Source organism: Siniperca chuatsi, linkage group LG18 (assembly GCF_020085105.1).
Source record: "Siniperca chuatsi isolate FFG_IHB_CAS linkage group LG18, ASM2008510v1, whole genome shotgun sequence".
In the NCBI taxonomy this organism is placed as follows: domain Eukaryota; kingdom Metazoa; phylum Chordata; class Actinopteri; order Centrarchiformes; family Sinipercidae; genus Siniperca; species Siniperca chuatsi.
The window spans coordinates 12,041,824-12,069,650 of record NC_058059.1 but is presented as its reverse complement, the minus strand read 5'-3'; the positions used below and the strand labels follow the sequence as shown (position 1 = coordinate 12,069,650).

Genomic DNA, 27,827 nt, shown 5'->3' with positions numbered 1-27,827 from the left:
GTAACCCCTTTTGCTCAATGCTGTGTAACTGCTATACTGTTTTTAAATTGTTTTATCATTGTCTACCAGTTTTATTTTATTTTTATTTTATAAAGCACTTTGTAAGTTTCTTTTGAAAAGTGCTATATAAATAAAGTTTATTTATTATTCAAAGAGTACACACACTCCACTAATCACTCTTCACAGGACTTTGTAGAGAAATGTCTCTACATTTCTCTACAAACTGTCCCGAGGCCAAAGACCCTGAGGGGCCCCAAAGACCTCATTTGTTGTGGTGAAAGTTAATGAAGCTGCAATCTGTAGTCTCCTTTTGTGTGCTTGTACTTGATGAGTGCTTAAACAATACAATACATGCACAATGCAAAGAGTGAGGGTCAATACAGCCCACAGTTCAATTTTGCTCAGGGGCCCTGCATATGGGCCATGGTGTAGTGGATGTAGTGCAAGCTTAGTAGCTGACAAAGCACTCAGCAGAATGACAGGTCACAGAAAGAGCCTTAATGAAAGCGGTTGGGAGAGGACTTTCTGTTGCTTAGAGGCACAGTATTTTGTGAGGTCAATTTCTCAGCCAATTGGTCAATTGGTCAAAAACTGGGCCTTCGGAACAACGCAGAGCATTGTTAGTTTTCTTTGTTGGAAACACACTATCTTGCACACTTAACAATATTATTTTTCTTTCATACCCTCAGCATCCACAGCTTTTGTCCCACATACACACACACACACACACACACACACACACACACACACACACACACACACACACATATACCAATCAGCTACCAGGAGCACACAGAGAAATTCATAACACGTCTGCTGGTAAAGTTGGTAAATACTGAAACATAGAGAAAAGGGTGGCACCTCAAGGGTACAAATTATGTAATATAAATATACAACTGACAATGTCGCAGGAAACTTACTGTTTAAAAACAGTTTGGCAGATGGATTATCAAGGGACGAAAGAAGGGGTGTAAAACAAAAAAAAGGCCAAAGGATATTTTTCCCGAAGTAATGGTTATTTATAAACTGCCTTTCATTCATAGAATGTGAAAGTACTTGAAAGTAAGTGCAGCATGGACCATGAATGTTTCAGAAATTTACGTAGATAATCTGCACCCACATATAAATCCTGCAGTATATGGTTCCCCAAAGAATACCTGGATTAATATTAGGATTAGGATCATTAAAATTTCATAATACAGCTCATTACATCTTTGCTGCAGTTGCACACTTCCGATTTAATAATTTAGTTCACACTGACGTTACCTAAAGCAATTGTAGAGTACATCCAATTAAAAGCGTCCATTCTGATTAACAATCAAACGGACCAATGGTGACGAGCCATGCAACACAGTGAACCAATGGGAAGGAAGATGACGATTTAGTGGGATGAGTTTTGACCTACGATGGCTGCCGTCAGCAGCAACCATCATTACAGGGAGTCCAAAACACCATTCAGACGGAAAATAATGCCTTTTAAATCATACTGGTCTTTCGCGTTTCTTATTCTTACTGCAAGTAAGTTTTGTTTTGCCGACGATGATCATGAAATGGAGGAGTTTTTGAAGCGGGAGTATTCCCTTTCCAAGCCTTACCAAGGTAACGCTATCTTCCCCGTTATACACCGCATTTAGGGTTACAGTAGCACTGATTCTCAGGGGCGAGCGACAGATGTTTCCAGAATAATTCATTTAGCGGTCAAATTACATCTATGCTTGAGCTCTTTTGGCTTGATTTGTTTTTCAATACTGTTTATATATTTATTTATATATATATATATATATATATATATATATATATATATATATATATATAAAATATAAATATTGTGCTTCATTTAAGACCTTTGCTTGTATGCTTGTCTTTGTACTTTTTCACAGTCAAACAGATGTTTTGTATAGTAACAACGCAGACCTGTATTGACGTCAGACTCAATAAGCGCTATTGTCAGTTTTTGTCTTGCTGAGGGTGCTATTTGTGTGCTCAGGTGTGGGATCCTTAGGCTCCTCCCACTGGGAGTTGATGGGGGATGCCATGGTAACCACCGACCAGGTGCGCCTCACACCCGACATGCAGAGCAGGCAGGGGGCAGTATGGAGCCGCATTGTGAGTGTATATACAAATACTGTACTGGTAAACTGTAGCATTGCTGTCTTGTGATATGCCAGTGTTGTATTTCAAAAACAGGTTAAAATAGCAAGGTTTTAGCCGATATGTCCACAGCAACAGCCAGACACATGATGGAGATGAGAGGGAGGGTTAGACCCATTAAGTAATACTAGATGAAGTTAAACAGACTTGGACACTCAGTTGCCAGTTTATTAGGTTCACCAAGCAAAAACTAATACAGTCTAATAAAACAGCCCTACAATGAAGGCTACAAAGTTCAGTTTTTGTTAAAAGTGTTTTAGAGAGGCGTCACTTCATGGTCACTTTGGAAGATGTCCTTTGTGATGCTGCTGAATTGTATTGCGTTGTACTGAGAGGTGTTTCTAATATTTAGTCTACCTTCAATGACCAAGCAAGTTATCAAAGGGTTAGAAATATCAGAAAGATTTGTACAGTAGCCTAATGGTAATGGTGACTATTAATGATTCTAGTAGGTATTTAGTGTGTTCTTTGGAAATGTACATTATAAAGTTACAGCTGGTTATATTTAGTCAGTAAAACAGAGGTATGAGTTTGGTGTGGTTAAGGTCAGTGGGAGGATGTTTTTGCTTTCAGACACCGCTTGGCTGCCATTTAGCAGTTCAGCTATCTGTCTGTCATCTTCTTTGCTGTAACCCCTGAAGGCCAAAGTGGATCAGCTGCTTACCATTAAGCTTTGATCTTATGATCTTATCTTATAAAATGTGTGGACCTGAGATCTGTAGTTGTGTTGAAGTCTGTTTCCCCTTGGATTTGTGGTTCCTCTTGCCTTGACCTCAACCTAACCTCAGCCCTAAGGTCCTCAGGTTTTTAATGGGGTCGGGCCTGCCCCCCTTTACTCCCCCAGATCCAACATTTGGAAATCTCTTATTGTCCTCTCATATGTTAATTGCCTAGTTGTTGGAGTAAACACGATGTACTTCAGTGGCTTTATTTAACTTGTGTGTGTGTGTTTCTAGCCTTGCCATCTGAAGGACTGGGAGATGCAGGTGCACTTTAAGATTCACGGGCAAGGGAAGAAGAACCTGAACGGTGATGGGTTGGCCATTTGGTACACTAAGGAACGTATGCAGAAAGGTAAATGCAATAGGACATATTATTTACCCAACCTTTCTTCTTATCTCATAAGAAACAAATTCATTTTTATATATTTTATTAACACTCTGTCTTCTCATTCTTTTACAGGTCCTGTATTTGGAAATATGGACAACTTCACTGGCTTGGGTGTGTTTGTGGACACGTATCCCAATGAGGAGAAACACCTAGAGGTATGCTGGAGTAGCACTACTTAGATCTCACATGTTGTGGGAAAGTTGGGTTAAAGGCAAGTGCAAGCCATGGACAAATGCTCTTGCAAATTTGTGTAAAAGGGCTGTCTTTGTGTTCTTTTGTGCAACCATTTGGAGACAGGCGCAGAAGAAAAGATATACTCCTCGCGCACAGGTAACCGTTTGATCCCAACCCTATGGGTAACCATTGGTCCTGCTTATCTGACTGCAAGCATACCCTTAACTCTGAAACAATACTGTTTTATTTTGTCCCTGCATGGTTGCTGTGTGCTACATTTTTAAATGGTTATAAAACAAAAAAAATAATAGAGCAAGTATTTAATGTAGACAGTCAATGCAAGTTTGTAAATACGAGTCTTTAAAATCGACATCACAAGACAAAAGCCACACAAGATTTTAGATAGAAATCTTCACGGTTTGAATGGCACTGTTGACTGTGAAAATAGATTCTTGTTAAAATTTTTCTGCATGAGTCCAGGCTTGGCTGCAAAGTGTGAAAAGCCCAGTAGAAATCTTTTTTGGGCAGTGAAAAGTGTCATCAACTCTCAGTGTTATAACAGCGTATGATGAGGGGCTAATTTAAATCGAGAGTATTTCCTCATCACTCTCTTTTCCTCCTGTGACTACAAGAGGATCTTCCCGGTCGTCCTGGCCATGGTTGGGAACGGCAGCATCAGCTACGACCACGAGCGGGACGGTCGGCCCACAGAGCTGGGCGGCTGCAACGCCATGGTGCGCAACCTCAAACATGACACCTTCCTCTTCATCCGATACATCCGCCGTAGGCTCACGGTGAGAGACACACACTTTGATCTCTGTCTTCAATTATCCACAATAATAACACTGCTTAGCACATGCAAACACTTTTCATGTCCTCGACCTCCAACCTGTTATTAGCATACGCTGGGTGGACTGACTTAATATTTATTTAACCTTATTTCTAACGTGTAGGTTGGCTGAGCATGCGTGCTCTTGCACAGCAACACCCTGTTTCCAGTTACACTAAAAAAATAAAATAATGTGACAAGTACAGACACAGACAGAACAGAATTTTAAACCGTTGAAACCTCCGCTAAAGCAGGTATAGGCAGGCACGGGGAAATGACTGAGAATAGAGATTGGTGCACAGTGAAAGCAGTCTTTCCAGAGGAGCAAAGATCTAATCAAGGATGGCTATTTTTCAACAAGGGCTTTGCAGACATAAATATTAAAAGTTGATACATTTCTTAGTCACTCAGGAAAAAACAGCTGACTTTGTGATATAAAATGCCGCGTTGACTTAAGTAATAATTTCTTGTAGTGAAACTAAGATCAGAAGACCAATTGTTTATTCTGAAGTCCATGTCCAGGATTTGAGGGGATTCTAGGTTTTACTCACAAAGTCATTCAGATAACTCAGCAAACCTGCTTTTAGGAACAGAATTGAGAGCCAGATGCCAAGAAATGTACATTCTGTGACCCTCTAAAAGTCACTGAAGCGCCCTGATTGCCTCTGTTCTTCAGGTGATGATCGACATCGACGGGCAACATGAGTGGAGGGACTGCCTGGACTTACCCGGGGTGCGACTTCCCCAAGGCTATTACTTTGGAGCTACAGCCATCACTGGAGACCTCTCAGGTAAACAGCTTTCACTGTCCCAACAGCTCCCCAAGTAATGGTGATTGACCACCAGTGCTTTTAGCTTTGCCACTGTAAACTTGTCACAGTTTGATGACATTAAAATTCAGTGAACTGATCCTTGAAGTAATCGGACTGTAGACTCAGTGATAAAGGCGGAATATACCCATTACTGCTTCATTCACAAACACAGAACCCCATTTAGAACATTTTCACTTTCAGCACATCAATTGCTGAACATATTTGGGCAGATGTGTGCAGCGATACAGAGGTCTGGAACTAGACTAAGAACAAAGTCAGTGTTCTCATAATTGAAAGATTATAGGCGACATCAAACTACTCTCCCAGCCTTTTTAGATCTCAAATGTTACCTTGAGTTACATTTTAGAACAACTGAATTTAACTGAAAACATGTGAGGTTTATTGCATTAGTGAGAAACAAAGTAGTGCTGTTATTAAAAAAGATTAAAAATGAAAAAAGTCTCAAACTCATGTTGGTCATAATGCTGTTTTTGCTTTTTTTTTATAGCGAGTAAAGATATTAAAACTCTGGACTACTTCAAGACTGTGAAACTTTATTTTTGCAATTTGGGATTTTGATATTTAAATCACCAGTGAATCATGAAAATAGAATAATTTAAATTTCACTGACAGTGCCACTTCAGTCAGAGACACTTGAGTCACAGTTAGATTTTGCTAAAAAGGCCCTTTAATCATATAAAATAATTTCTAATTGATATGTCATGTGTTTTTCATTTCAATTTCTAAATCTCAATTTATAGATAACCATGATATCATTTCCTTGAAACTCTACCAACTGACGGTGTTGCGGAGTAAAAAGGAAGAGGAAGAGGAGGAGGAGGAGATAACCATACCCAGTGTAGATAACATTGAACTACTCAGATGTAAGGCTTTCTGCTGCTTGTCACTCTTTCCTCCATCTTTTATCACCTTCGCTGTCATCCCTTCATCCATCCTCTTTATTTTTCAGCTGCTACTCGCTCTTTAACTCTCTGTCCTCTCTTCCAGTGGGTCAGACTGAAGAAGGGATGAGTGGAGTAGCTATTTTCTTCACCGTGCTCTTCTCCATGCTGGGTTGTATCTTCCTCATCGTCATTGGCCTGGTGGTCTACAGCCACTGGAACGAGAGCCGTCGCAAGCGGTTCTACTGAGAAAGAAAAGATGGGAGATGGTGATAACTACTGTGGTCCGTGGACCCAGCTGCACTGAGACGAAAGTGAGACGCTGCTGTCGGCCAGTAGAGCGCAGTAGGTTGTTTCATCCTGAGGACAACACTATTTTGACAGGAGATGGAGTAGATGTATCACCTGCTACAAAAAGCCATTCTCCAACTTTGCCATTGGTAGTCATGAAGCAGTGGGAGGACGTTATTTCACACTTTGCCCTCAGCCCCTGTCTGACACACACCAGTTCGGCCTTACCATCTCCACCTCTGTACTTGTTACACAGCAGACGTGCCGTATGTCACATGACTTCTTATGAGCAGCTACATTTTTATGTTTTGTTACCGTTTGCTGCATTTGACAAGATTTTTTTCAAACAAATTTTCAGATCACTGATGTTGATTTTTTTTTTGGCTTTGAGAAATATAAATATATAAGTGTCCAATGTGTTCCTACCTGCAGTATGACTTGAAGCGCTGACTAAATAGCATTGAAAACCTATTATGTCATCTTTACTGTAGCTCCTTGCTAACTAAAGATGCTTCTCTACACTTCTTTGCATTAGAAAATGTGTCTCAGTGCTTTGTACTCAATCATTTTAACTCCATGTATGTACTATATAGTATACTGTATATTCTCATCCTGTAGTTGTAGTATGCATGACATTCGTTATTTTTTTTATGAATTGTCTACCGAATCGTAGAACTTTTTATGTGTTTATGTAAAGCATATGGAAAACTGACCTCTGTCTCGTTGGCGCATGTGGTAAAGATCTGGGTGTTTCAGGGAAATATTTAATTAAAACTTTTAACAATCTCTCAAAATGTTTATTTATTTATCACTGTTCCCTTCCCCAGATTTTATGCATGTATTTTAGGAACAAAAGACTCCTGCACACTTAAATAGGTTGGTTGACCCACGCAGACCTATTTAAGATGGTCTCTCCTTTTGTCTGGTAAAATAACCTGATGAAGGTCTGTGTACCGAAACGTTGTTATTAAATATCTCCGACTACAAGTGAAGAGGACAGTGTGCGGGAATCTTTTGTTCCGCATTGTCGACCCATGGTCTTCTCCTACGCACCTGTCGATTCACAGATGTGCATAAAGTTCTGCTTATTTATGCATGTATTTGAGAAAATGGATCAAAGGTTTTTGATCAGTTTAGAGCAAATTTTTCTAAATATATTTAAAACAGATATTTAAATGTCAGACATTGACTTTGCACTGAAGGAAGTGACTAAAGAGAATTTTAATGACTAATTTATTGTAACTATTTTCCCTTTAGCTGACGCTTTTTCTTTGCACACTGAGTACTAAAATGACCTTTTGTTTGTATTTCTTTTGTGTTCTATGTAAAAACACCACCTCTGTGTTTCTGTTGACTGTGTCATGCAGTATGTGTTTTTGCAGTTAACCAAACAAACAGGCTGTTTTGGCCTCAGGCTGCTGCCTCCTTTGGATCTTGGTGTTGGTCAGCTGTTGTTGACTCGGCCCCACCTTCTTCTATATGTTTTGGAAATGGCCTCATGTCAACATCGTATATCTTTTATGTGGTTCTTTGTTTTCAATTGTGCAATGTGTGAGGACTTTCTCATTTCCTGTAGCCACTTTGACAACCTCCCTACCTTATTCATGTTCTATTGTTTGTTGCCTTTTGTTTGTTGTTTTGTATAAAAACCGTGTGCCTCATGTATCCATTCAGTGACCCACAATTTACATTTTGTAACCATTCTTGTTTCTTTGTCCTGAACGATTTGCATTACGTCATTAAAGACTAAACAAGACCTACACTGATATTGTGTATGACCTCTGGGTGTGAAGTTGGGTACATATAGATAATATTACATATTGACCATGGTTTACATTTAAAAGTTAAATCCTAATGTTTCTACCTGGAGCACAGATAGAAAGTTAGTCTGATAAACAGTGCATTATAGAAACATTATGATCAACCTTTTTAAGCTTTCAGTGTGTGTGGGCAACAACAGGCCGTGTGTCATCCTAATTTTCAGATGACGTAACATCCTAATCTAGGCAAAGTGCCTGAGGTGCCTCTAACACGGCCATGTGATGATTCTCCAGATCAAAAGCTCAGCTTTGTCACATGTTTGAGTGAAGAACTATTTCTTTTAAGCAATCAAGGAAGCTTTTTACCGCCCCAGGCTTTACAAATGTTTAAGGCACCATACCAGGATCCTGCAAAAGGATATTTGAGGTTAAATGGATGAAATCAAAGGATTTTAAGTCAAGAAATGACAAGAGTCAGTCAGTTGAGTGCCAATGTTTGTTTTATTAAAAAAATAAAATACAAATGATGACCCAACGAGTACACAGCAGACTTCTTACTAAAACCAAAGCATTTTTATCTATCATTCAGTGCTTTCATTCTTTTTTTCTCTTTTTCCACTTTACTCATGTTGGCTTGTTTAAAGTTATTAGGGGGAAAGTGTAGAAAGATCTGGTCTGTGTTTATAGATAGATGCCTGCTTCCTTCTCAAACTAGAATGTTTCTCATTTTGGCAAAACAAAATAAAAAATATCCACAAAGCTCAACCATGGCACCTCCATCTGTTTGGTATTATCTATGGTTGAGAAGAAAGTACAGTTTACAAGTTGTTTGACAGAAACAATCACACTGATAATATTGTTTCAAGTTCAGAGTGTTGAGGGGTCCACAAAGTATTCCTGTATCAGCCTAATGTAAACTGACTGTGTTCCATGTTGAGGTCTTTCATATGTATAATATACAAAAATGTCAAAATTAATGGTGTAATAACTGAGGATTAAAGGCAACAGTTAAATATTCAGTCAGTGAAAAAGAAGAAAGCTGTTGCTTAAACTGAGAAAACCAATACATCAAATTAGTGCAACAAAAATGACAAATGGAAAAGTGGCAAACAGACCAAAGATATCAAATATGAATTAATCCAACAAAAACAATATATTCAACTTTTTCTTTCAACTTACACAACTTAAAAATGTGGTTTATCCATAAATCAGGAGTAGAAAGTGTTAGTGGTTGAGGAGGCAGACAGAAAATTGCCAAAAAGAGAGAACGAATGAATATATAAACTAGAACTCAAGCCCCTCAGCTGACACTGAAGCATACACGCTCACCACATCATTGTAGTAGCATTACAAGTATTTTTTCCCCAAGTTTTCTAAAACAAATACATGTACAGACCAACTAGATTACAGTACAGCGCAGTACCACACGTACTGAGAGTAATATTGCTTGTACTGGTGCCCACAGACAAATGACAGAGAAAGTGAGAAAGGGATCGCAGCATATAACAGTAGGTTTATGGTTTTTGCATAGCCTAGTTGAGTAAAGTTCAATACACTACAGAGATGCGTGATGCAGAAATAACATCAGAGAACAATGGGGAGACAATTATCATGAAACAACAGCTTTGGCTTTATGAGACTGGTGGGTCAAAAATGTGTTAATTTAAAACTCTAGCACTGCTTGTTAAAGATAACCCTGAGAGTGGGAAACCAAACAGACCATCGCCATGACAACCACACACACACCCCAATGAAAACAGTGATGATCTGTGTAGTATGGAGATGGCAGCGACTTTGGTTGATTATTCTGTCGACACGGGTGGATGTGCCCTCCTATTTCCAAGGGTCCACATGCGGAGCGGTGCAGCTGAGAGGAACAAACAGCTACAGCGTTGGCTACAGTTTCTAGTTTCTGTTACCAAGACAGGGCTTGGTGGAGGATGGAGTCACGGTCCACAAAAACCCAACGGAGCGAAGCAAAAACTCCAATGTCACAACCACACATGCAACTAGTTACATAAGAAAGAATCAAACGGGGGGGGGGGTCGCATCACGCACCTCTGTTGAGGATGACAAAACAAAAGGGCAAAGTTAAAGCCTATAAAACAAATATACATCATCGTCATATACAATCGGCTATTGTTAAATAGGACATCCAAATCCAAACACTGACCATGTTCACATTGCAGATGTCTGACCATGTTCAGATAGTGGATCTCGGCAACTGTGGCTTTAAATGAACAACACAGAGCAGACGAAATACACATTAAAATGGATGGATGGATGTTTGTCCACAACTGATGACTGATATAGCCCTTAATCTCCATAAACATGTGAAAACCAGGGAGGCATAGTAGTTTTTTGGCAATGGGAAAACTATGGACCTCCAGTTCACTCATGCATCAAAGAACCCCCCCTCCCCCGAATTACTTTGTCTACATATGTATACAAATGCACCTTAGCAAGAAGATTACAGAGCAATCTCTTGTTGGAGTTCATTTTTGTCCTCCAGACACAAAACTAGGATAAATCACAACATAACCCTAGAAAACAAAAATGACCTTTTTTTTCTCCTCATTTAGTTAAGTCGCAATTACTTTGGTCGCAAAGTAATTGTGACCAGATCTGTGGAACAAAAACAGAATGAGCACAAACTCAAAATCTGGTCGTGACAAATTCCATCAGTGCCACAACTAACTAGACACACAGTGTTTTAAATTCAACACCACCACCCCTCAGATACAAAACCAATGTAAGTAAAACTCTACAGAACATGTGACAGTTAAAATCTTGTGGCTTTAAAATGTTTTCAAACCACATCCTCTTCTCATAAAGCAAGCGCACTTTCTCGGAACTAGCTCAGATGCTATTTTCTATTGATATGAAAGCACTCCTTTGCTGTGAAGCAATCATGCTTGGAACAACACAAATATTACCATTCAAAAGAAATCCAGTACAAAACCACTTAACTACATCTACTCTAATAAGGCAGTAGCACATCAGTTTCTGCACACGGAGGCGGTATTTTATTGTGCAGCTCCATAATCAAGACATTTGCTCTCTAGAGATGCAGCAAGGCAGCTTGTGGTGTGTTTGTCAAAAAATGTCTTATATGACTTCTGCTAATGGGTGTGCAGTCATGCTCACAGTGCAACAGCTCCTCTGAAAAGGTCATTGTAATGTTAGTTTGGCTTCATATTTTGGCTGCTAGTTGGAGGAAAGAGGAAAACTTTCATGGGTCACCGAGCTGCATGGGTCCAAAAATTATACACATTTATGTAGTACCCAGTGTCATGTCTTGTTAAGAGGCCAAGAACTTCTTAAATGAGACCATGACAGAGTTCAATCAGTGCTGAAAAAAATAAATATATCCAACAGGCATGAAATATTAGCATTTACTCCCTGTTTTGCCAGATTGAAATGTATGCTTAATAGCTATATTTTAAAAGGTCAAAAGACATGTTTGGAGTCTGTTACATGATAACCTGAAGTTTAAACTGCTAATTCAGCCAAGATACTGTATTTAGGACATTGTTACCTTTAATTTTTATATCTAGAACAAAATATTGCAGAGGTTAACATGATGATGATGATGATGCAGGCCAATCAGGAGCAGTATATTGTGAGCGTGTGTGCTTGTGTGAAGCAGAATGACTGACCTGAGTCTTTACACTGTGCCCATTTTGACACACCGTATCAGAGCGGACAAATAAAAAGTTGCTGAACATTGTTCCAAACTAAATTCTCAATGAAACATTTACTGGCTTATCAGTCACTGCTTGTCCTGCACAGACTTTTATCTAGCAAAAAAATAACAATTTTGTTTTGCGGTGGTTTTCCTATCTGACAACACCCAGTTCGACTGCTATGCTTTGAATGCATACTGTACAGTATATAGGGCAAGCAAAATAACATGCAGAGAAGCATGCAGTTAATCACAACAAATTCTGCAGCTGTGCTAACACTGACTAGACTGCAGAGCAGAGGCTGCATCCAACTCAACTTTCTAATGCATCCGCCCTCTGCTGCCAATGGAAAATACCACTGCAAATCCCTCACACTGCCAAGAGCTACAGGGGCCACAGAGAGCCGAGACAACACAAGCTAACTAGCTACCAGCACTGTATAACAGCATAGCATGGCTCACACAGTCATAACAACACAATGAAACTAGATCCAGGCCAGGGCATCTAAACTTAAACATAAGTCCATTTCTGTACCCCAATATCTGGGTATACAGTTGTGTAGTCACTGTAGCCCACTATCATTTCGACAAAGAGATGAGCAAAGCAAGTAGCACAAGTGCTAGAAAATGCTAATGAACTCAAATATAAACACAGAAATTCATGCCTCATGCAAAATACCAGTGCTTTTAATAGTTAATCCACCTCAGTGGTGCTGAGTAAGTATTTCAACCAGATGCTACAGCACTTTAAAGATATACACACACACACAAATACACAAGACTCAGCCCTTCCCTACTGCACTAGAACATCCACTCACTAGTACACACTGTAGCAGCCCTTGTCAGGAGCTTTGTTGCAATTAATGGTGACACCTGTGGCATTTACTGAAGCGTAGCTGGTTAAGAAAGGAAAAAAAAAAACAAAAGCAAGTACATCCTTCATTATGAACATCCAAACTATGTACTTAAGTGTAGAATGAGCAAAATGCTGCCACTACTCACGCTGACATAACATAGTAAATAAAACACGCTAACGCAGAGCCACCACAAGGCTTTTTTATTGATTTAAAAAAATAATAACCATGGTGGCATAACCCTCTTGGCTATTACTATGAAATCAATGCAGTCAGAAACCGAACTGGTAGATCACGTGCACACAATCAATAAATGACAAAGCTTTTCACTCCTTACCTACAGTCATGCTAATTGGTGACCACAGAGCTGTGGATACCACAATATTGATATCAAAAATGGGAAAAAAAGGGCTGGGGGGGTGGGAAGTGTATGACATTTAAAACCCAGAGACAAAAAACAAACTCAACTCTATTGCTATTGCAACTGCTATTCGTGGGTGTAGTCTCTCCCACTCAAGATGCGAAAAGTCCCACAGACTTCACACCAGACGCTGGTTGCCATGACCTCAGAGCTGACATCACCATGCAGCTATGCCCTAGATTTCACAGCATACGCACAAACTCTCAAGCACACGCAGCTTTGGGGAAAACGAAATGTGTGCTCTTGTCGATTCATCCAGTATCAACCTAAGTTTTTAAGAGGTTTGTTTTTGACTCCTCTGCTTAATCATAGCAAGGATAGGGGAGAAATGTTGTTGTCCATGTTGGTATGCTCCTAGCTGACCATCCCACTGGAAGTAAAATGTTAGATGGAAGGATGGCCGAAAACCAAGGAGAGTGGCGAGACAGAAACGGAAACATGACGGCAGTGCTCAAGGAGAGGGTAGGAGGCAAGGGTAACAGTCAATTATGATTTCAGTCACAATCAACTGCTGCCTTCTCACTACCCAATGATGTTCTCTCATTTAACGCTAAGAAAAAACATACCAATTGAAAGAAAATTGAGTATCAACATGTGTTTGCTGGTTTCCCCACTAAGGAAAAGCAAAGCAAAAGAAAATAAGCCAGGAGTTTGTCCACAAAATGTGTTATCTTTCCTAATCAGGAGCCATTAAGGATTGGTTATCATCATCATCTTAACGTCACGCCTATGTGTTAGTTCAAAGAATTAAAACACAGACAGTCCCTGTGGTGATGATGATGGCAACAGCTATCTTGCATCACCCTGCGTGAAGCAGAAAGCCACACTGGTTGGCTGGTTAGTTAAGCTGTGGATCACACCATGTGGTCTCCAGTGCTGGTGCTGGCGGTCTGGCTGGGCAGCTCAGAAGTGTGCTCCTTTTGTCTGAAGGTCTGCTGCTGGTGGCCGGAGCAGCAGTCCCGACCGGTGACCTTGCACATCCGGTGCTCCTCATCGCTTTCCTCCTCAAGCCCCGAGCCCTCGTCCACGTCCAGCTGGCAAACGCACACCTCAATCCCTGAGTCGCCGGTCACATGGCGACGCCGAGTGACGAGCTCCTCATCATCCTCCTCCGCCATCAACGGAGCCTCCACGTTCTGCTCTGCCAGACACTGTGCTTGGATCGGCATCAACACTGCTTCCTGGTCTGATGATGAGCCTGAGGCCTGACTGTCCACCCTCGGGTCTGCCTCAGCCAGCGGTTGTGGCACCGTGGCAGCGTCTGGCTGGCTCAATTGTGGAGGGAGTGCTGGAGTGATCTCAGGAGGGTTTTCAGAGTAAGGAGGAGGTGGTGTCGGGGGGTGACCTACCACCTCTTCATAGTCAGGAAGCTTGCAGTCGTTCCAGAACCCTGAAAGTCAGCAAATACAAATGCTTTAGCTTTCAAACCACCATCCCCACAAAGACAGTTCCATGTACATCCATGTAGAACTGCAACAATTAGTTGTTTATAATTAATTAGTCAATCAGCCGAAAATGAATCAGAAACTATTTTGATAATCGTGTAATTCATTTTTTTAAGCTAAAATGGCAAAACAAAAATTATATATCAGCTTCTTTTGCCTGCTGTTTGGCCAAAACAAGCTATTTGAATATGTCAGCTTGGGCTATGGGAAATTGTGATAGGCATTTTTTACTATTTACCAACATTTTAAGAACCAAACGATGAATTAATGAAACCGAGTAAATAATCGTCAGATTAATCAATAATGATAATAATGGTTAGTTGCAACCCCTACATCCATGCTAATTATTCTAACACGGTGTTAGAATAGGCCAACCCATTTCACTGTTGGTCCCAGAAACATGTGCAACTACAATACTGTCACTGCACTCAACTGTCCCCAGACTCACTGTGGTATTTTCTCTCCAATTAGAAGGACAGACAGTAACAACAACAACAAAAACTAACCACTGTCATATTTTGTGACTTTGCAGTATTTTTACTTATTATATAAGAACCTCTGGCAAGTTCTAACTGTATCTTTGAAACACCGATTTGTTAATGTTCCATAAAAACACGATTAAAACAATATATCCTTTGCTGGGTACTTCTAACATTATACAAGTAGAAGAGAGGTATGGAGGTTGTGCAACTGCTTCAATAATGGCTAATCTAAAATACCATTTGCTACATTTTTGTGTGCATACTAAGGATCAACCTTCCCATATATCAAAACCTAATCTAACCATCCCTGATAGCACTCATTCAAAGTCTGATAGCTTTTTCTAGAATGGTGGTACATTATGTTAATGCTGGTCCCACAGATGATTACACTGATTTGTTGATCATTTTCTGCACATACTGAATATTCCTCTCTTGCCTATTTCACAAAATTGCACTTCACACTCACATATCATTGATAGACATGTGTAGAAAACTAGAAAATATGTTGTCTCAGAACTCAGCGTGACATGAATATTGTCTGTGAAGATACATTTAAAATGAAGATAAATTTAAAGCATGTCATTGTATACATCAGAGTTACAGGTATAAAACTGTAATGTTGGAAGGCATGGCTAAGAAAGCTAAAACGTACCCAGAGTAGTTAGAAATGGCTTATTACTATGTTCACTGTGATATTCTGCAAGAGCAGCTGTAAGAGTACATGATACCAGGGTGTCTGTGTGAGTCACTGTCTGTGTACGCTCACAGTTCAAGTTGTGTTCACATTCTTGACATTAAGTCAAGCATGTTCACTGTGGGCCTCGGACTCTGACAAACACGCACCTTGTCTCACTCCTGTTTGTGATATTAGTGGACACGATATCAAGTTTAAGCCAAGGTCCAGAGTGACCACTGACATTAGGGTGGCATCTCTGCTGTCTGCTGTCCTTCTGGCAAAGTCAGACCATGATCTCCGATATAGACTCAGGTAATCTGCAGCTGAGTATGACAAGATCGGGATGAGGATCAGCACCTCCACTTCTGAGTTTATGACTCTCTCTCAGTAAAAGGTGGCTGTTTCATTCAGCGAGAGGGGAGAACAGCTGTTCCTAGGAGAGTTCAGGTCTCTTGTGGATCTGAGTGACAAAGATTTGCTGCTGTAATGTAGATGTTGTATTGTGCTTTGGTGGTGCACAGAGCAAAGTCTTGACCCTTACCTATGACCATGAGGTTTGAGTAGTGCCCAAAAGAATAATACGGTGCATACAAGCTGCCAACATGAAACCTGTAGGATGGCTGGCCTCAATTTGTCTGATAGGTAGAGGAGTAAAGTTAGCTCTATACCAAACAACCTTGGTACAGAGCTGCAGGTCTGCACTGAACCAGGGGAGACGCAGAAGAAACTGAATCTCCCAGCAGGTCCATGAGCGCATGAGGATCCTATAGGAGGTGCTGGAGGAAGTTGTTGTAGAAAACATTATCTGGGATTCTATGCTTACACCACCACAACTATGTTTGTGGCTACTAATCTGTATTCAACATACAGATACATCTGAGAGCGGCCTCCATGGGATGGAGTGGGCACTTAACAACTGTCAAAGGTTTGGAGACACACACAGCCTACACATACATCTGCAAGATGACACAGAATGTGGAATTGCAAGGCAATAGAACATTGAAATAAAGACTATTGGCACCAAAATTAAACAGTGAAACTGTTGAATTCTGGAAGGCATCTCTAACATCCTCATAGCAAACACAACGACTACTCACGTAGATTGAGAGGTGGAGGGGAAATGAAGGAGCTGGAGGCTCCCTGGTAGGCCATGAGGCTGATCTCACGTTGACGTTGCTCCTGCTGAAGACGCATCTTAACCCTCCGGTGTCGGTAGGCACAGCAGCAGCTAAGCATGATGATAAGGGTCCATACCAACCAGAACCCTATGAGGGGGGACAGACTCAGTGTAATCTGAGCAAGACTTTCCCTGACACTAAACAAGACAAAGGGGGTAAGTCCATGGGAATTTGGGCTCCAGATATCATAATAAATGAGTCATAAATAGAAGGCTAAAGTTGCTTTTGCTTTCAGTATACTTTATGTTAAAGTGAAACCAATTTGATGAGGAAATAACATACATTAAACAAAACACAGAGAGTTAAGTCTACAAATTAGAGAATTAATGGACAATAGGAAACACTACGTAAATAAATAAAGAATTGGAAAAAGACACAAACTCTATTGGAACTTACACCAGAGCTCGTAGTAGTAGGTGCAGCATTCTGTCTCTCCACAGCAGTACCCCATCTCACAGCGGTACTGTTCATTGTTTACCCCAAAACAGAACTCCTTCCCCTTAAATACACACAAGAGGTACACAAAGTGAATGTCTGGGTCAATACTCAATCACACAAGATGCATAGCAAGCTTTTGATAGATTGACGTAATTCTAGGATCTATTTAGCCTTTGTTATTTGTCACTCCAGTGTCACTTATCTGTACTGTGACGCCTATATTTATACAGGCAAAATACATTTAAAATCAAGATTTAAAAATGTTACCGAGGCAAGACCAGCTGCCACTGCTAGTGTTGCCAACGGTACAGTACAATTATTAATGTCTGCAATACAATTAAAAGTTAATTTAAATAGCTTTCGAAAGCAACCTGTAGTAATAAAAGAATGACGCTGGCGCTACTATTACACTGCCGAAAGATGTCAGTACGTCAATAAATGTGCAGAAAAAATGCTAAATTGCTTAAGTATCATTGCGAGGATTCATATCGTTATCAACTTCTTTTGACGAAAGTTAAAGTAGCGATTCTATCAGGGAAGCAAACTGGACAAACTGGGACTGACTACCCTGTCCAGCTAGCTAATATCAACAACTATGAATACACACGAAAATTTGCCGGGTACCAGTTAGCAACGGCTAACGTTAATCTTGATACCCTTGATTCAATCTGTAAAATTGAGGTAATAAAACCAGCCGTGTATCTTTTTGAGTCATAACATACATCTTCTAGCGAGTTAGCTGTCGAAATATTAATGAAAACTTTGACTAACTGACGTCATCCACAGTAACAGTAGCGAACCGTGCCCAGTTTCCTTTGTGGAGGAGACAAAAAGGATCGGCTGAAGGCCTTCTCCCTCCCCAGGAGCCGCGGCCTCGACTGGAAGCGTCAACCGACTCCGGCAGCGCTAGCGGGGGCTTACCTGCACCAGACAGGTCCCGGTACAAAGAAGACCTACAATGGATCCCAGTGCTTTCTGCGGCATCTTTCTGGGTTGTCGGCCGGTAACACGACGGGGATCATATAGCAGTCGGTCGAATCGACGACTTAATGAGGTGACAGCAGGTGGCTGTTGCTGGTTAACGGTTCGGTCTGCCGTACTCATACATGTTTTTGTTGCTCCTTGTCTCAGAAACAGCACTAGCGTTAGTAGTAATATGAAACGGAGTCAGCTATTGAACTCTAGAGGGCGCTGTGGTTGCGTGTGTGAAAACATGATTTCACATAAATGCAAGTTGATTTCCCCTAAGTGCAAGTTAAATCAGTTATCAGCAACAGCTGCTTCTTCTTTTTCTTTTAATGACGAATTGCAGTCTGGCAGAGCATTGTCTGTAGTGTTACAGAATTTTAATATCCTTGTTCGAAGATTACTACTTAAAAACGTTATGAATCTTGTCGCTCAAAATTGTTTTCATATTAAATAATTTCATTAATCGTTCTTTATTTGCAAGGTAACGTTATCACTCGCTTAGTGCAACAATTCTTAACACTAAGTTTTACGATCTCTTTCTCAATTAAAGCTTTCTCGAATCAACCCTTTGATTAAACAGAATATCTCTGAAGTTAAATGTCATTTGACTTTAGTGATTAAAAAAAGAAATGTTGAGTAGTAGCCTACTTTAACACATACAAATTGAGGTCAGTGTAGTTTTTAACAGATTGTGGCAACTAAATTTGGAGCAAGTTGCCTTGGAAATACAGCAATTTCCTAACTTATTGTAACACGCATTTAAAAATGATTTTGTAAATTTCACGAGCAACTTTTTGCTTTCAACGTAGACTACTTATTATAATAATTTAATAATAATAAAGCTTATTTACAGCACTTAGCAAAATCTGCTATTAACGAAAAATAAAACCAAATCGAGTGAAAAGTGTTCTTTCTGTATTCATGAATCTGTCATACAAATATTTTTAGTCATATGTTGCATGGTGCATTTTTGGTCCTCGTGCTAGAGACGCCTAGCTGTCACGTTGTTGACGCTGACGTCACGGTTTCCCAGGCAACAGAACTTGACAGCTGTTCTCCCAAGAGGCATGAAAGATTTTAATCCACTCAGCCTGAGCAAGGGCCACAACACCAACACCTGAGGAAAACATGGTGAGTTATCACGATTCATCATATTTTCATTGAATGATAAATGATAATTTTTCCTGACCTGTGTGTTACTGAAAACTGTTAGCTACAGCCGGCTAACATTACATGCCAGTGAATGGGGCACTTAGCTAGGATAGATAACATACTGCGTTAGTTTTTAGAAAGTTGTCACTGTCAAAGAAAATGCCAACAATAGGTTTAATACTGAGGCTGATGATGGTAATGTGGGTTATAACTGAAAATAGCAATTGTTTTTCTGAGTTTCCTCAATGCTCAAATGTCTGGTTTGGCAAGTTTTAATAGTTTTAATTCAAACAATGTTTTTTTCTCTCATCTTGAGATCATTCTCTCAACAGTTCAGGTTTCCTTTAATGCAGTAATTTGTATTTGCATACACTTTTCAAAACAGTAGTCACAGAGTGCTTTACAGGAGAAAGAAAAGAGAAATAAAGGAAGACAGAGAAGACAATATATTTAAAAGACAAACTATAAATTATAAAGTCACAAAATAAAGAAAAAGCCACAGAAAACAAGTGAGTGAGAAAATCTGCTGAAAATCAGTTGTTTCTACATTTGACACAGTACACGTTACATGTCACAGAGTGCAGTGACACACTGCAAGGTAAATAGCTTGGGCCAAAGCCTTCCTTACCACTTTCTGGACACAAGCCACTCGCTGTGCACATGCCTAATCTTGACCAATGAGAGCTTTTGGCCTGGTATAGGTCACTACAGGCGACTAATAGCTAAATCCTCCCCCTCTAGATGATTCTTGCTGTGAGGTGAGTGTTAAACCTCCTGTACAAGCTGTGTTGGGTTCCTCTTCCAACGCCTGACACCAGCTTAGGCCATGATCATGTAACAAAACAGTGAGAAAATGCTTCCCTATGATATGTCGACGTGGAACCTGCTGTCCCATTTAAACTCAACGTGTACTCTGATCCACCTGCAGGGCCTGTTGTCCATTCTTCGGAGGCTGAAGCAGTCTCCAGAACAGGAGGTGCGCTTACTGTTGCTTGGCTTGGACAATGCTGGCAAGACCACTCTGCTGAAACAGCTGGCAGCCGAAGATATCAGCCACATCACCCCCACACAAGTACAAATATGCACACACTCGCACACATCCAGTATCTCAGTCGCACACTGCGGAGAATCTTTTCACAGTTGTCACAAAATGATAGATTAGATTAGATTTCTATATTTTCCAGTCAAACAGATTTCCAAATCGTGCTTTAATCCACCTGCTGCAAGTATTAAATAAAACATTAAGCATTTATGTTATCTTTCTACAGGGCTTTAATATAAAGAGTATTCAGTCGTCTGGCTTCAAGCTGAATGTTTGGGACATTGGAGGTCAGCGCAAGATCCGCCCCTACTGGAGGAATTATTTTGAGAACACAGATGTGCTGGTAGGTTCTCTTTGATGTACTTAAACTGCTTGTTAGAATAGCCAGAATTAAACAAATTCAACATTCGCAGATAGTAGTCCTCACAATATATTATGTTATGCATGTTATGAACCATTTTGTAACATCTATGGCTGTGTTATTTGCAGATTTATGTGATTGACAGCTCAGACAGGAAAAGGTTTGAAGAGTCGAGTCTGGTGAGATGCAATTTACATTTTCTTTAAAGACATGCCATAATTCATGCAATATTTGTAGTGTGATTACTGGTCATATTCAGTTACTGGAGAACATTTTGAGTTGATCATGGATGATTACAGATGATGATCACAACATGTCAGTTACAGTCTATTAATTTCCTGTTTTAACCATGTTTTCTGATGATGTTGGGTGCAATTACAGCCAAAACTCAATAGTATTTGGTTTTCTGACTCAGCCAGTACACATATGTCACTGACTACCCGTGTGTGTCTGTTCGTCCAGGAGCTGGCTGAGTTGCTGGAGGAGGAAAAGCTTGCTGCTGTGCCACTGCTAATCTTTGCCAACAAGCAGGATCTGATGACAGCCAGCCCAGCGTCTGAGCTGGCAGAGAGTCTCAATCTGCACACTATCCGGGATCGCATGTGGCAGGTCCAGGCCTGCTCAGCAGTCACTGCTGAGGGAGTGCAGGTAAATACAGTACACACAGTCTGCAAACACACAACATGCATACACAGCAAGGGTTGAGACAGAGTGGGCTGCAGAGTGGCCAACTGAGTGAGAACTTACAGAATACTGGCATTGACTACTTTACTCAAATTTACATTGTGACATCACCTAAAATCGACAAAGGGGTTTGTTTTACCAACAGTAACAAAAGCCCTTTTATATCGGATAGACAAGTGAACATTTATCATGTACAGTTTGTAAGTTTGATTTATGATTTAAAAGTTGCAGCAAATGGTAAGCTAATAAATAAAACTGACTTCAGAAGAAACTTAGGATGTACAATAGGATTACAATAGTTCCTGATTTACCTGTGTTCACCCTGCAGTTCATTTCTGCTGTATTCAGCTGACTGGGTTTTTGTCACACCCACAGAATTATAATCTAATTATAATTCTCCCTGCTCAAACTATACATACTATTTATAAGATTGCCCAGAATAAAGGTCCGAAGTTAAGCTGTTGTGTCTCCACTATATGTATTCAAATGGTTCAGTCTCAGTGATAACAGTCCAGAAGAATTTCACTTCTTTTTTTGTCTTGATTTCCTGACTAATTGTATTGGCAAGTGTAAATTAGGGGGCCTTCTTTCTCTCCTCATCAGTAGGCTGCCAAAGAGGGACGTCATATAGCCCTGAAAATCAGCAGTAGACTATGGCCTGTAAACATTCTTTTAAGCTGCGTTTCACATCAATTTCACCTCACTAATTTTCCCAGCACAACCACATTGTCTGTGTTTTTTTTACAGGATGGCATGACCTGGGTTTGCAGAAATATAACGTTTCAGAAGAAATAATTCAGGAAGTAAAAGAGCCGTGAAGAATTGCAGTTGCACTTTACATTTGACCCACCGAGTCATTTTATGTCCAGGACAAGGAGGTGACAGAATGTGTTACTCTTTTTTATTTTTATGAAACTATCATTTTATTTATTCTGTCTTCACTTGACAGTATACAAATATTTAATAAGTAGAAGTTGTGAATTCTACATGTCAACCTGTCAATGCACATCTTGAAATGTATATACTGTATATATTAGGCTGTTTTATTCAAACTGCTGGTTCTGCACACAATTTTTTTTTGTAATGTTGTACTTTGAATGCAGCGGTATGTAGGCACTGACCACATGTGGTGGATTCATGACTGATAAGTCGTGTGCCTGTGAGTCTCTCCAGTTAAAGCTAGAGGGCAGCCTTGAGCTTGTGTTATCACAGCCAAATGCCCAATTATTAAATCCTCTACTTTCCATGAATGATGTAGCATCCTATGCCATATTTGATTTGCTCATGTAATTATCACCATTTAATTTATATATATATATATATATATATATATATATATATAGTATGTTCTATTGCCAACCACAAAGTCTTTGACGTATTGTCAAACAGATTCAAGGCCATAAACAAGGCAGCAGTAATTCATTGTAATTCATTTAGCGATGCTTCAACATTTCACTCATTCACACTTTCGCAGAGCGGCTTATGGCCACACCTACCAGAACCTACCAGCACGTGTTCTGCTCAGGTACAGAAGAAATCTGTATCATGAGGAAAATGACCATAAAACATGAACACTTGGACATGCACGCAGGAAACCGACCACAAGACATCTCTCTTGCATACACAATAAGCCATACAGATACACCTTGGCCATTCAATTACTCAACTTCTCACCTTGTTCACCATGATTTACCACAAGGCAATTGCATTTTCTGACTATTTTTCTATTTTGTCTTTTGCAGCACATTTGCCACAAACCCCACTAATCTGAACTGGCCGAGTGCTCCTCTGTGGTCCTATAGGGCATTTACATACAAACCTTTTCCAGGACTAATAGCTCTCCAATACAATTTGCATTTATATAGCCCCCTTCATACCAACATGATTTGGTGCCTTTGCCCATGATAAAAATAAACCTCCTCCTTTGGCCTTGAGTTACTGCCCTGCTGCTGCTGGTATGTGTGTTCGAGAGTGTCCCTCTACGTATGTAAGGTTGGTTGATTTTAATATGTCAGAGCTGCTTGATCCTCAGATGGAGACTGAAACAAGTGCAGAAAACCTCAAAATGGACCTCATAATGATTCAGCCCTCCGTATGGGCGTTGGTCTCGTGGTAGTGTGTTCTCTTCTATACAGTAAGACGGTGTAGTCTCTCATTTGTCCAGGAATGTACTATACAGTACATTTGAATATTGTTGATACAGCAGCGTGGGACACTTGACCAGGGCAAAGAGTCACAAGGTAAATATTAAGCCACAAAAGATTTTCTTAGACAAACTGAAAAAGGAAATCTACCGTTATTCAGTTAAAGCTGCTTTCAATTTGCTCGTACAAACGCATCCAACACTTTTACAAGGCTCTATGGAGCATACATCAAAAGAGAAAAAAGTAATGAATAAGGAAATTAAAGTCTACCATGTGAGACTGAGAATAAAATGCCCCCTCTCACCCCTTTGGAGTGCTTAATCATTAACATCTAACCATGTGATTATCACCTAACCTGTAAAAATGTACCCAATTACATATAGAAGTACTCTGATAAATCTTTCTAATTGTATCTACCAACAGCATCAGAAGGCAAAAGCTGTGAAGTGCCTTTAAACCCCAAATGAATAAAATTGGATTTACTAAATAGAACGGTGGATTGGAGCAACCAGTCCTTGTTACCCCTGGCTATATCATAAGCGAGGTGAGAAGCAGTCAGGCCTGCAAAGGGCCATAAATCATGGGACTTTCCCAGCTACTCAGGCCAGCACACCGGCCTCCCACACAGGGGAAACGAAGGGCAGAGTCTGATTGACTCGCAGGGCCAGAGAGAGAAAAAGGGGGGCGAGATCCTGTGACTTAATTAAAGTGTTGTGTATCTCACACATTGTAACTACAGCTCAGTCACTTCAGTGCTACAGCAGTGTTGTCAGATGCGTCAGTGTTGACTCAGATGGTGATTTGACTTAGAAGAAAGTATTTCGACCTCAACCAGATCTTTAAAAAAAATATGTAATATGCAAAAATATGTCAGTGGACAGATGTTTTTACGTTCTACTTATCTAATGATGGAAACCAGATAAGTAGAGGCCAGGCAAAATTCTCTAATAGTGATAAACCAGACTGGTACACTAGGTTTCACATGTGACCATGGTTCTCTGAGGTTCTAACGAAAAGATGCTATTTAGGTACAACATGGGAATTGAAAGGTCTAGCATTTTTTGAGCTTGACCCATACAAAGGAATTAAATTCAGGATATATAGGACTTTTGCTGGATCAATTTTGACCATTCTTTTTTAATCTGTCTCTTGTGAGTCCCCGAAATTGTCAGAGATTAAGTGCAGTACTAAATTGCTGGAGAACCCCTTTATAGTGATTTTCTGCATTACCTGACTCATGTGGGTCCCATACATCAGGAATATGTAACTGTGTGGGGAGATCGTCTCACTGCCATAAGGAACTACATATTTTGAGACTGTTGGTGAACCAAACGTAAACATTTATATGCACTTTCATATGGCCTGTCATGTAGATGACCACACTGACAGAGCAGATTTGTCTCTCTTCTTTCAGTAGGGGTAAAACCATGATTACAATGGTATTTCAACACAGGTGGTTCTGCAATATGATATAAAGCAAGGCAAACATCTACAATACACTAATACATCTGTGTAACAGCCTCTCAAATATGAAGAGTTGTTGCTTTTCTCTCTTTTATTTCATTGTAAATTGAATTTTTTTGGGTTTTGGACTGTTGGTCCGAGCATACGAGCAATGTGAAGGCATCACCTGAGGCTCTGGGAAATTGTGAGGGGCATTTTTCCACAGTTTTTTGACATTTCATAGACCACATGATTAACCAAGAAAATTATTGGCAGATTAATCAATAATAAAAATAATCTATAGTTGATGATGTATTATAATATTGTCAACAGTGTATCAATAATGTCTTACAAGAGAACATATGTTACTGATTATTTGTCTAAACTGTAACGTTAAGGAGCATAAGTAGTGGACTAGCTGCAGCTGATTCACTCAGATGCATCTTTACTGTAACAGCAACCGTTGTAATGTCAAAGTAAACTGTTCTTCTGCTCTCTCTTCAAATTCAACTCCCATGTACCTTGTAAGCTGCTATGACCAAAACGAACCTGGCTCATCTCTCCAGTAACCATTACAGTGTTGGGGATAGTTTTTTTGGCCAGCACAGCATCCCTCCTGCCTCATTCCCGAGCCAATCTTTTATGATTAAGCAGATAAGTGCTGGTACTGGATGATAAAACAAACAACAAATGTCCACATTCCTCCCATAGCTCCTTTGATGTGTGTGTGTATGCCTTACCGCTTCAAATCCCCTTTGCTATAATCAAACTGCAGAGTCATAAACAGCGAGGGATGGGGACTATAAAAATGATCAGGAGGCTCTATCAGCTGGGGGACAGAAGTTCACACCTCAGAGCGGGTCAGTCTCAGAGCGTGGAGGGGAGTCGGCCTGGGGGTCGGCCTGGCAGGGGGTCCGTGGCTTTGTTTGATGCTCCTGTGACAGAAAGCAGAAAGGGAGAGATAGCGTCAGGATGAACCAAGAGCTTGTGTGGTAATACAGTGGGATGCTACCAGAAACTTTTCTGGAGGGTATTAGTGATTTAGCTAATTCAGCAGGTAGAGCACTGGGATCTGAGCAAAGTCAAACTATGTAAGAATCTGGGATGAGTCTTTTCAGATAATGCTTCTGGCTTTTGGGGGTTTCCTGAACAGGTAAATTGTAATACAGTTTATTACTTGATCAGTTCTGGGAGTTCATCATTTTATACCAGTTTTTGGCCATGGTGGTGTTTATATGGTGGGAACCTCTAAACATTTTGACTTTGCATCAACAGCTGCTCACTCGGACATTTTGCACGCACACCCTTGCATTAGTGTGGTAAAATTGGATTCATCTATTTCTTATTTTTCAAAACAGGTTACGGTGTAATATTCATGATGCTCAGAACAAATTGTTCCCTGTTGATGTGAAGAATTTAACCAAAAAGTCAAGATTTTGGTGTCTTATAAGCACTGTAACTATAATCACAATAAATAACTACATATCTAACTGAATATTTTGGCAGTGCTATTAAGTGTGTGAGGCTGTTTCTTTCCCATGTTTCTGATGCTCCATTGCATTATTTTCCAGTGTTTAAAGAAAGAATAAGAGTTTTCTTTCTCCTTCATTCTCCTTTTGTAAAAACAAAACAGTATGGCAGGACCATTTCTTCAAAAGAAACAAATACTGAGTGCATGTCAGTGCATTGGATGAAAATGGTTTGGTTTTTTTTAAGAAAAATGATTTTTACTTGCTAATCAAGTCCTTGTCACTCCTTTTTGTTAAAGTACCTTCAGTTCAAATCACTGCAATTGGAAACCAATCATGTTCAATAGATAATAACATGAGTAAACTGTGGAGACCATGAATCAATAACTCTTCACTAGCACGAGGTCAGAGGTCATACTCTTGACCCCTCACCGACCCTTGACTCCAAACTGGAGGAAATAACACCTTACGTCGTCCGAAACGTTCCCAGATTGACTGATTGCCCTTATCATTTGACGGATCTGGTCCAATTCTCTTTTCTCTGTCTTTGCTCCCCCATACCCTCTTGTCCCTCCCTCATAATTTGACTTTTTATCACCTTTCGCCGAAACAGAGACCCAGCACCATCCGTCATTACAGCACACACTGACAGCTCCTCACACATGCATGGATTTATACATTTGACTCAATCCAGGGGCTTTACTGTAACCGATTCAATATTTCTCAAATGAGCCAACCGATCTATATACACGCCACAGTGGATGGGATGATCTATAGCACAGCCTTAATAGATTTCCCAGCCCTCAGAGCCTGGCTAGTTTAGGGGAAAGGGCATAATATGTGTAATAAAAACATAATTATTCGTTTGACTTGATTAATAATTTGTGTTACTCACATTTTCTTAGGCATTACAGCTAAAATTTGTGAATTTTGTGTGTGTGTGCATGCTGGTATCTGTGTGGGTGTTTTAATAAACCCCAGAACTGGGCTGCACCATCTATTGATAACTCCATTATTAAGTTTGTGCATTTCAAGTTTTTAACTGCTAGTTGTTTCAAACTAGTGATTACTATATCAAGTTGCACAATTAAAATGTAGCTAGTAAAGAATTAATTAATGTGTAGATCAGATAAATATCTGTAACTGCGTCCAATACAAAGCAATTAACTATTTAAATAGGATAGTAACATTACTGCCAAAAATAACAGTTTTAGGGGTACAAACAATTTATTAAACTTACCAGACGATCCTTGGTAAATGTATATGAATGTGTTTTATTTATACATGCATCCATACAGAAATATGTGTGAGTTAGTAGTATTCATGTAGTTTAGCGTGACAGGGAAATATCCAAT

At 40.0% G+C, this 27,827-nt stretch overlaps 3 protein-coding genes across 13 annotated transcripts; 2 read left to right on the top strand and 1 right to left on the bottom strand.

The window, feature by feature from the left end:
- Nucleotides 1–1,351: 1,351 nt before the first annotated feature.
- On the top strand, nt 1,352–8,035 carry lman2la (lectin, mannose-binding 2-like a). Of its 4 annotated transcripts, XM_044174973.1 has the most exons (9): nt 1,353–1,599; nt 1,988–2,106; nt 3,108–3,225; nt 3,334–3,416; nt 3,559–3,591; nt 4,068–4,229; nt 4,941–5,055; nt 5,838–5,960; nt 6,085–8,035. In XM_044174973.1, the coding sequence occupies exons 1-9, from the start codon at nt 1,407–1,409 to the stop codon at nt 6,225–6,227; spliced, it is 1,089 nt and encodes a 362-aa protein (XP_044030908.1). In that variant the 5' UTR covers nt 1,353–1,406; the 3' UTR covers nt 6,228–8,035. The 4 variants fall into 4 exon arrangements, with proteins under 4 accessions (XP_044030910.1, XP_044030908.1, XP_044030909.1 ...); XM_044174975.1 differs by lacking the exon at nt 5,838–5,960 and having other exon boundaries at nt 1,352–1,599; XM_044174974.1 differs by lacking the exon at nt 3,559–3,591.
- Nucleotides 8,036–8,511: 476 nt separating this feature from the next.
- On the bottom strand, nt 8,512–18,406 carry wbp1 (WW domain binding protein 1). Of its 2 annotated transcripts, none has more exons than XM_044174977.1 (4): nt 18,130–18,406; nt 17,167–17,269; nt 16,690–16,857; nt 8,512–14,379 (listed from the first exon to the last, which is right to left on the bottom strand). In XM_044174977.1, exons 1-4 carry the CDS (start codon nt 18,310–18,312, stop codon nt 13,844–13,846), a joined length of 990 nt encoding a protein of 329 aa, XP_044030912.1. In that variant the 5' UTR covers nt 18,313–18,406; the 3' UTR covers nt 8,512–13,843. The 2 variants fall into 2 exon arrangements, with proteins under 2 accessions (XP_044030912.1, XP_044030913.1); XM_044174978.1 differs by lacking the exon at nt 18,130–18,406 and adding an exon at nt 17,980–18,003.
- A 109-nt stretch (nt 18,407–18,515) lies between these two features.
- Nucleotides 18,516–26,496, top strand: LOC122865934 (ADP-ribosylation factor-like protein 3). 7 transcript variants are annotated; one of them, XR_006375572.1, is made up of 8 exons: nt 18,516–18,658; nt 19,164–19,308; nt 20,258–20,401; nt 20,598–20,714; nt 20,861–20,911; nt 21,195–21,380; nt 22,164–22,294; nt 23,159–26,496. XR_006375572.1 is itself a non-coding variant. In XM_044174980.1 (7 exons), exons 1-6 carry the CDS (start codon nt 19,306–19,308, stop codon nt 22,020–22,022), a joined length of 504 nt encoding a protein of 167 aa, XP_044030915.1. In that variant the 5' UTR covers nt 18,542–19,305; the 3' UTR covers nt 22,023–22,067; nt 22,164–22,666. The 7 variants fall into 7 exon arrangements, 2 of the variants coding, with proteins under 2 accessions (XP_044030915.1, XP_044030914.1); XR_006375573.1 differs by lacking the exon at nt 18,516–18,658 and having other exon boundaries at nt 19,080–19,308; nt 23,159–23,656; nt 23,984–26,496; XR_006375576.1 differs by lacking the exon at nt 23,159–26,496 and adding an exon at nt 22,020–22,076 and having other exon boundaries at nt 18,542–19,308; nt 22,164–22,666.
- Nucleotides 26,497–27,827: the final 1,331 nt, after the last annotated feature.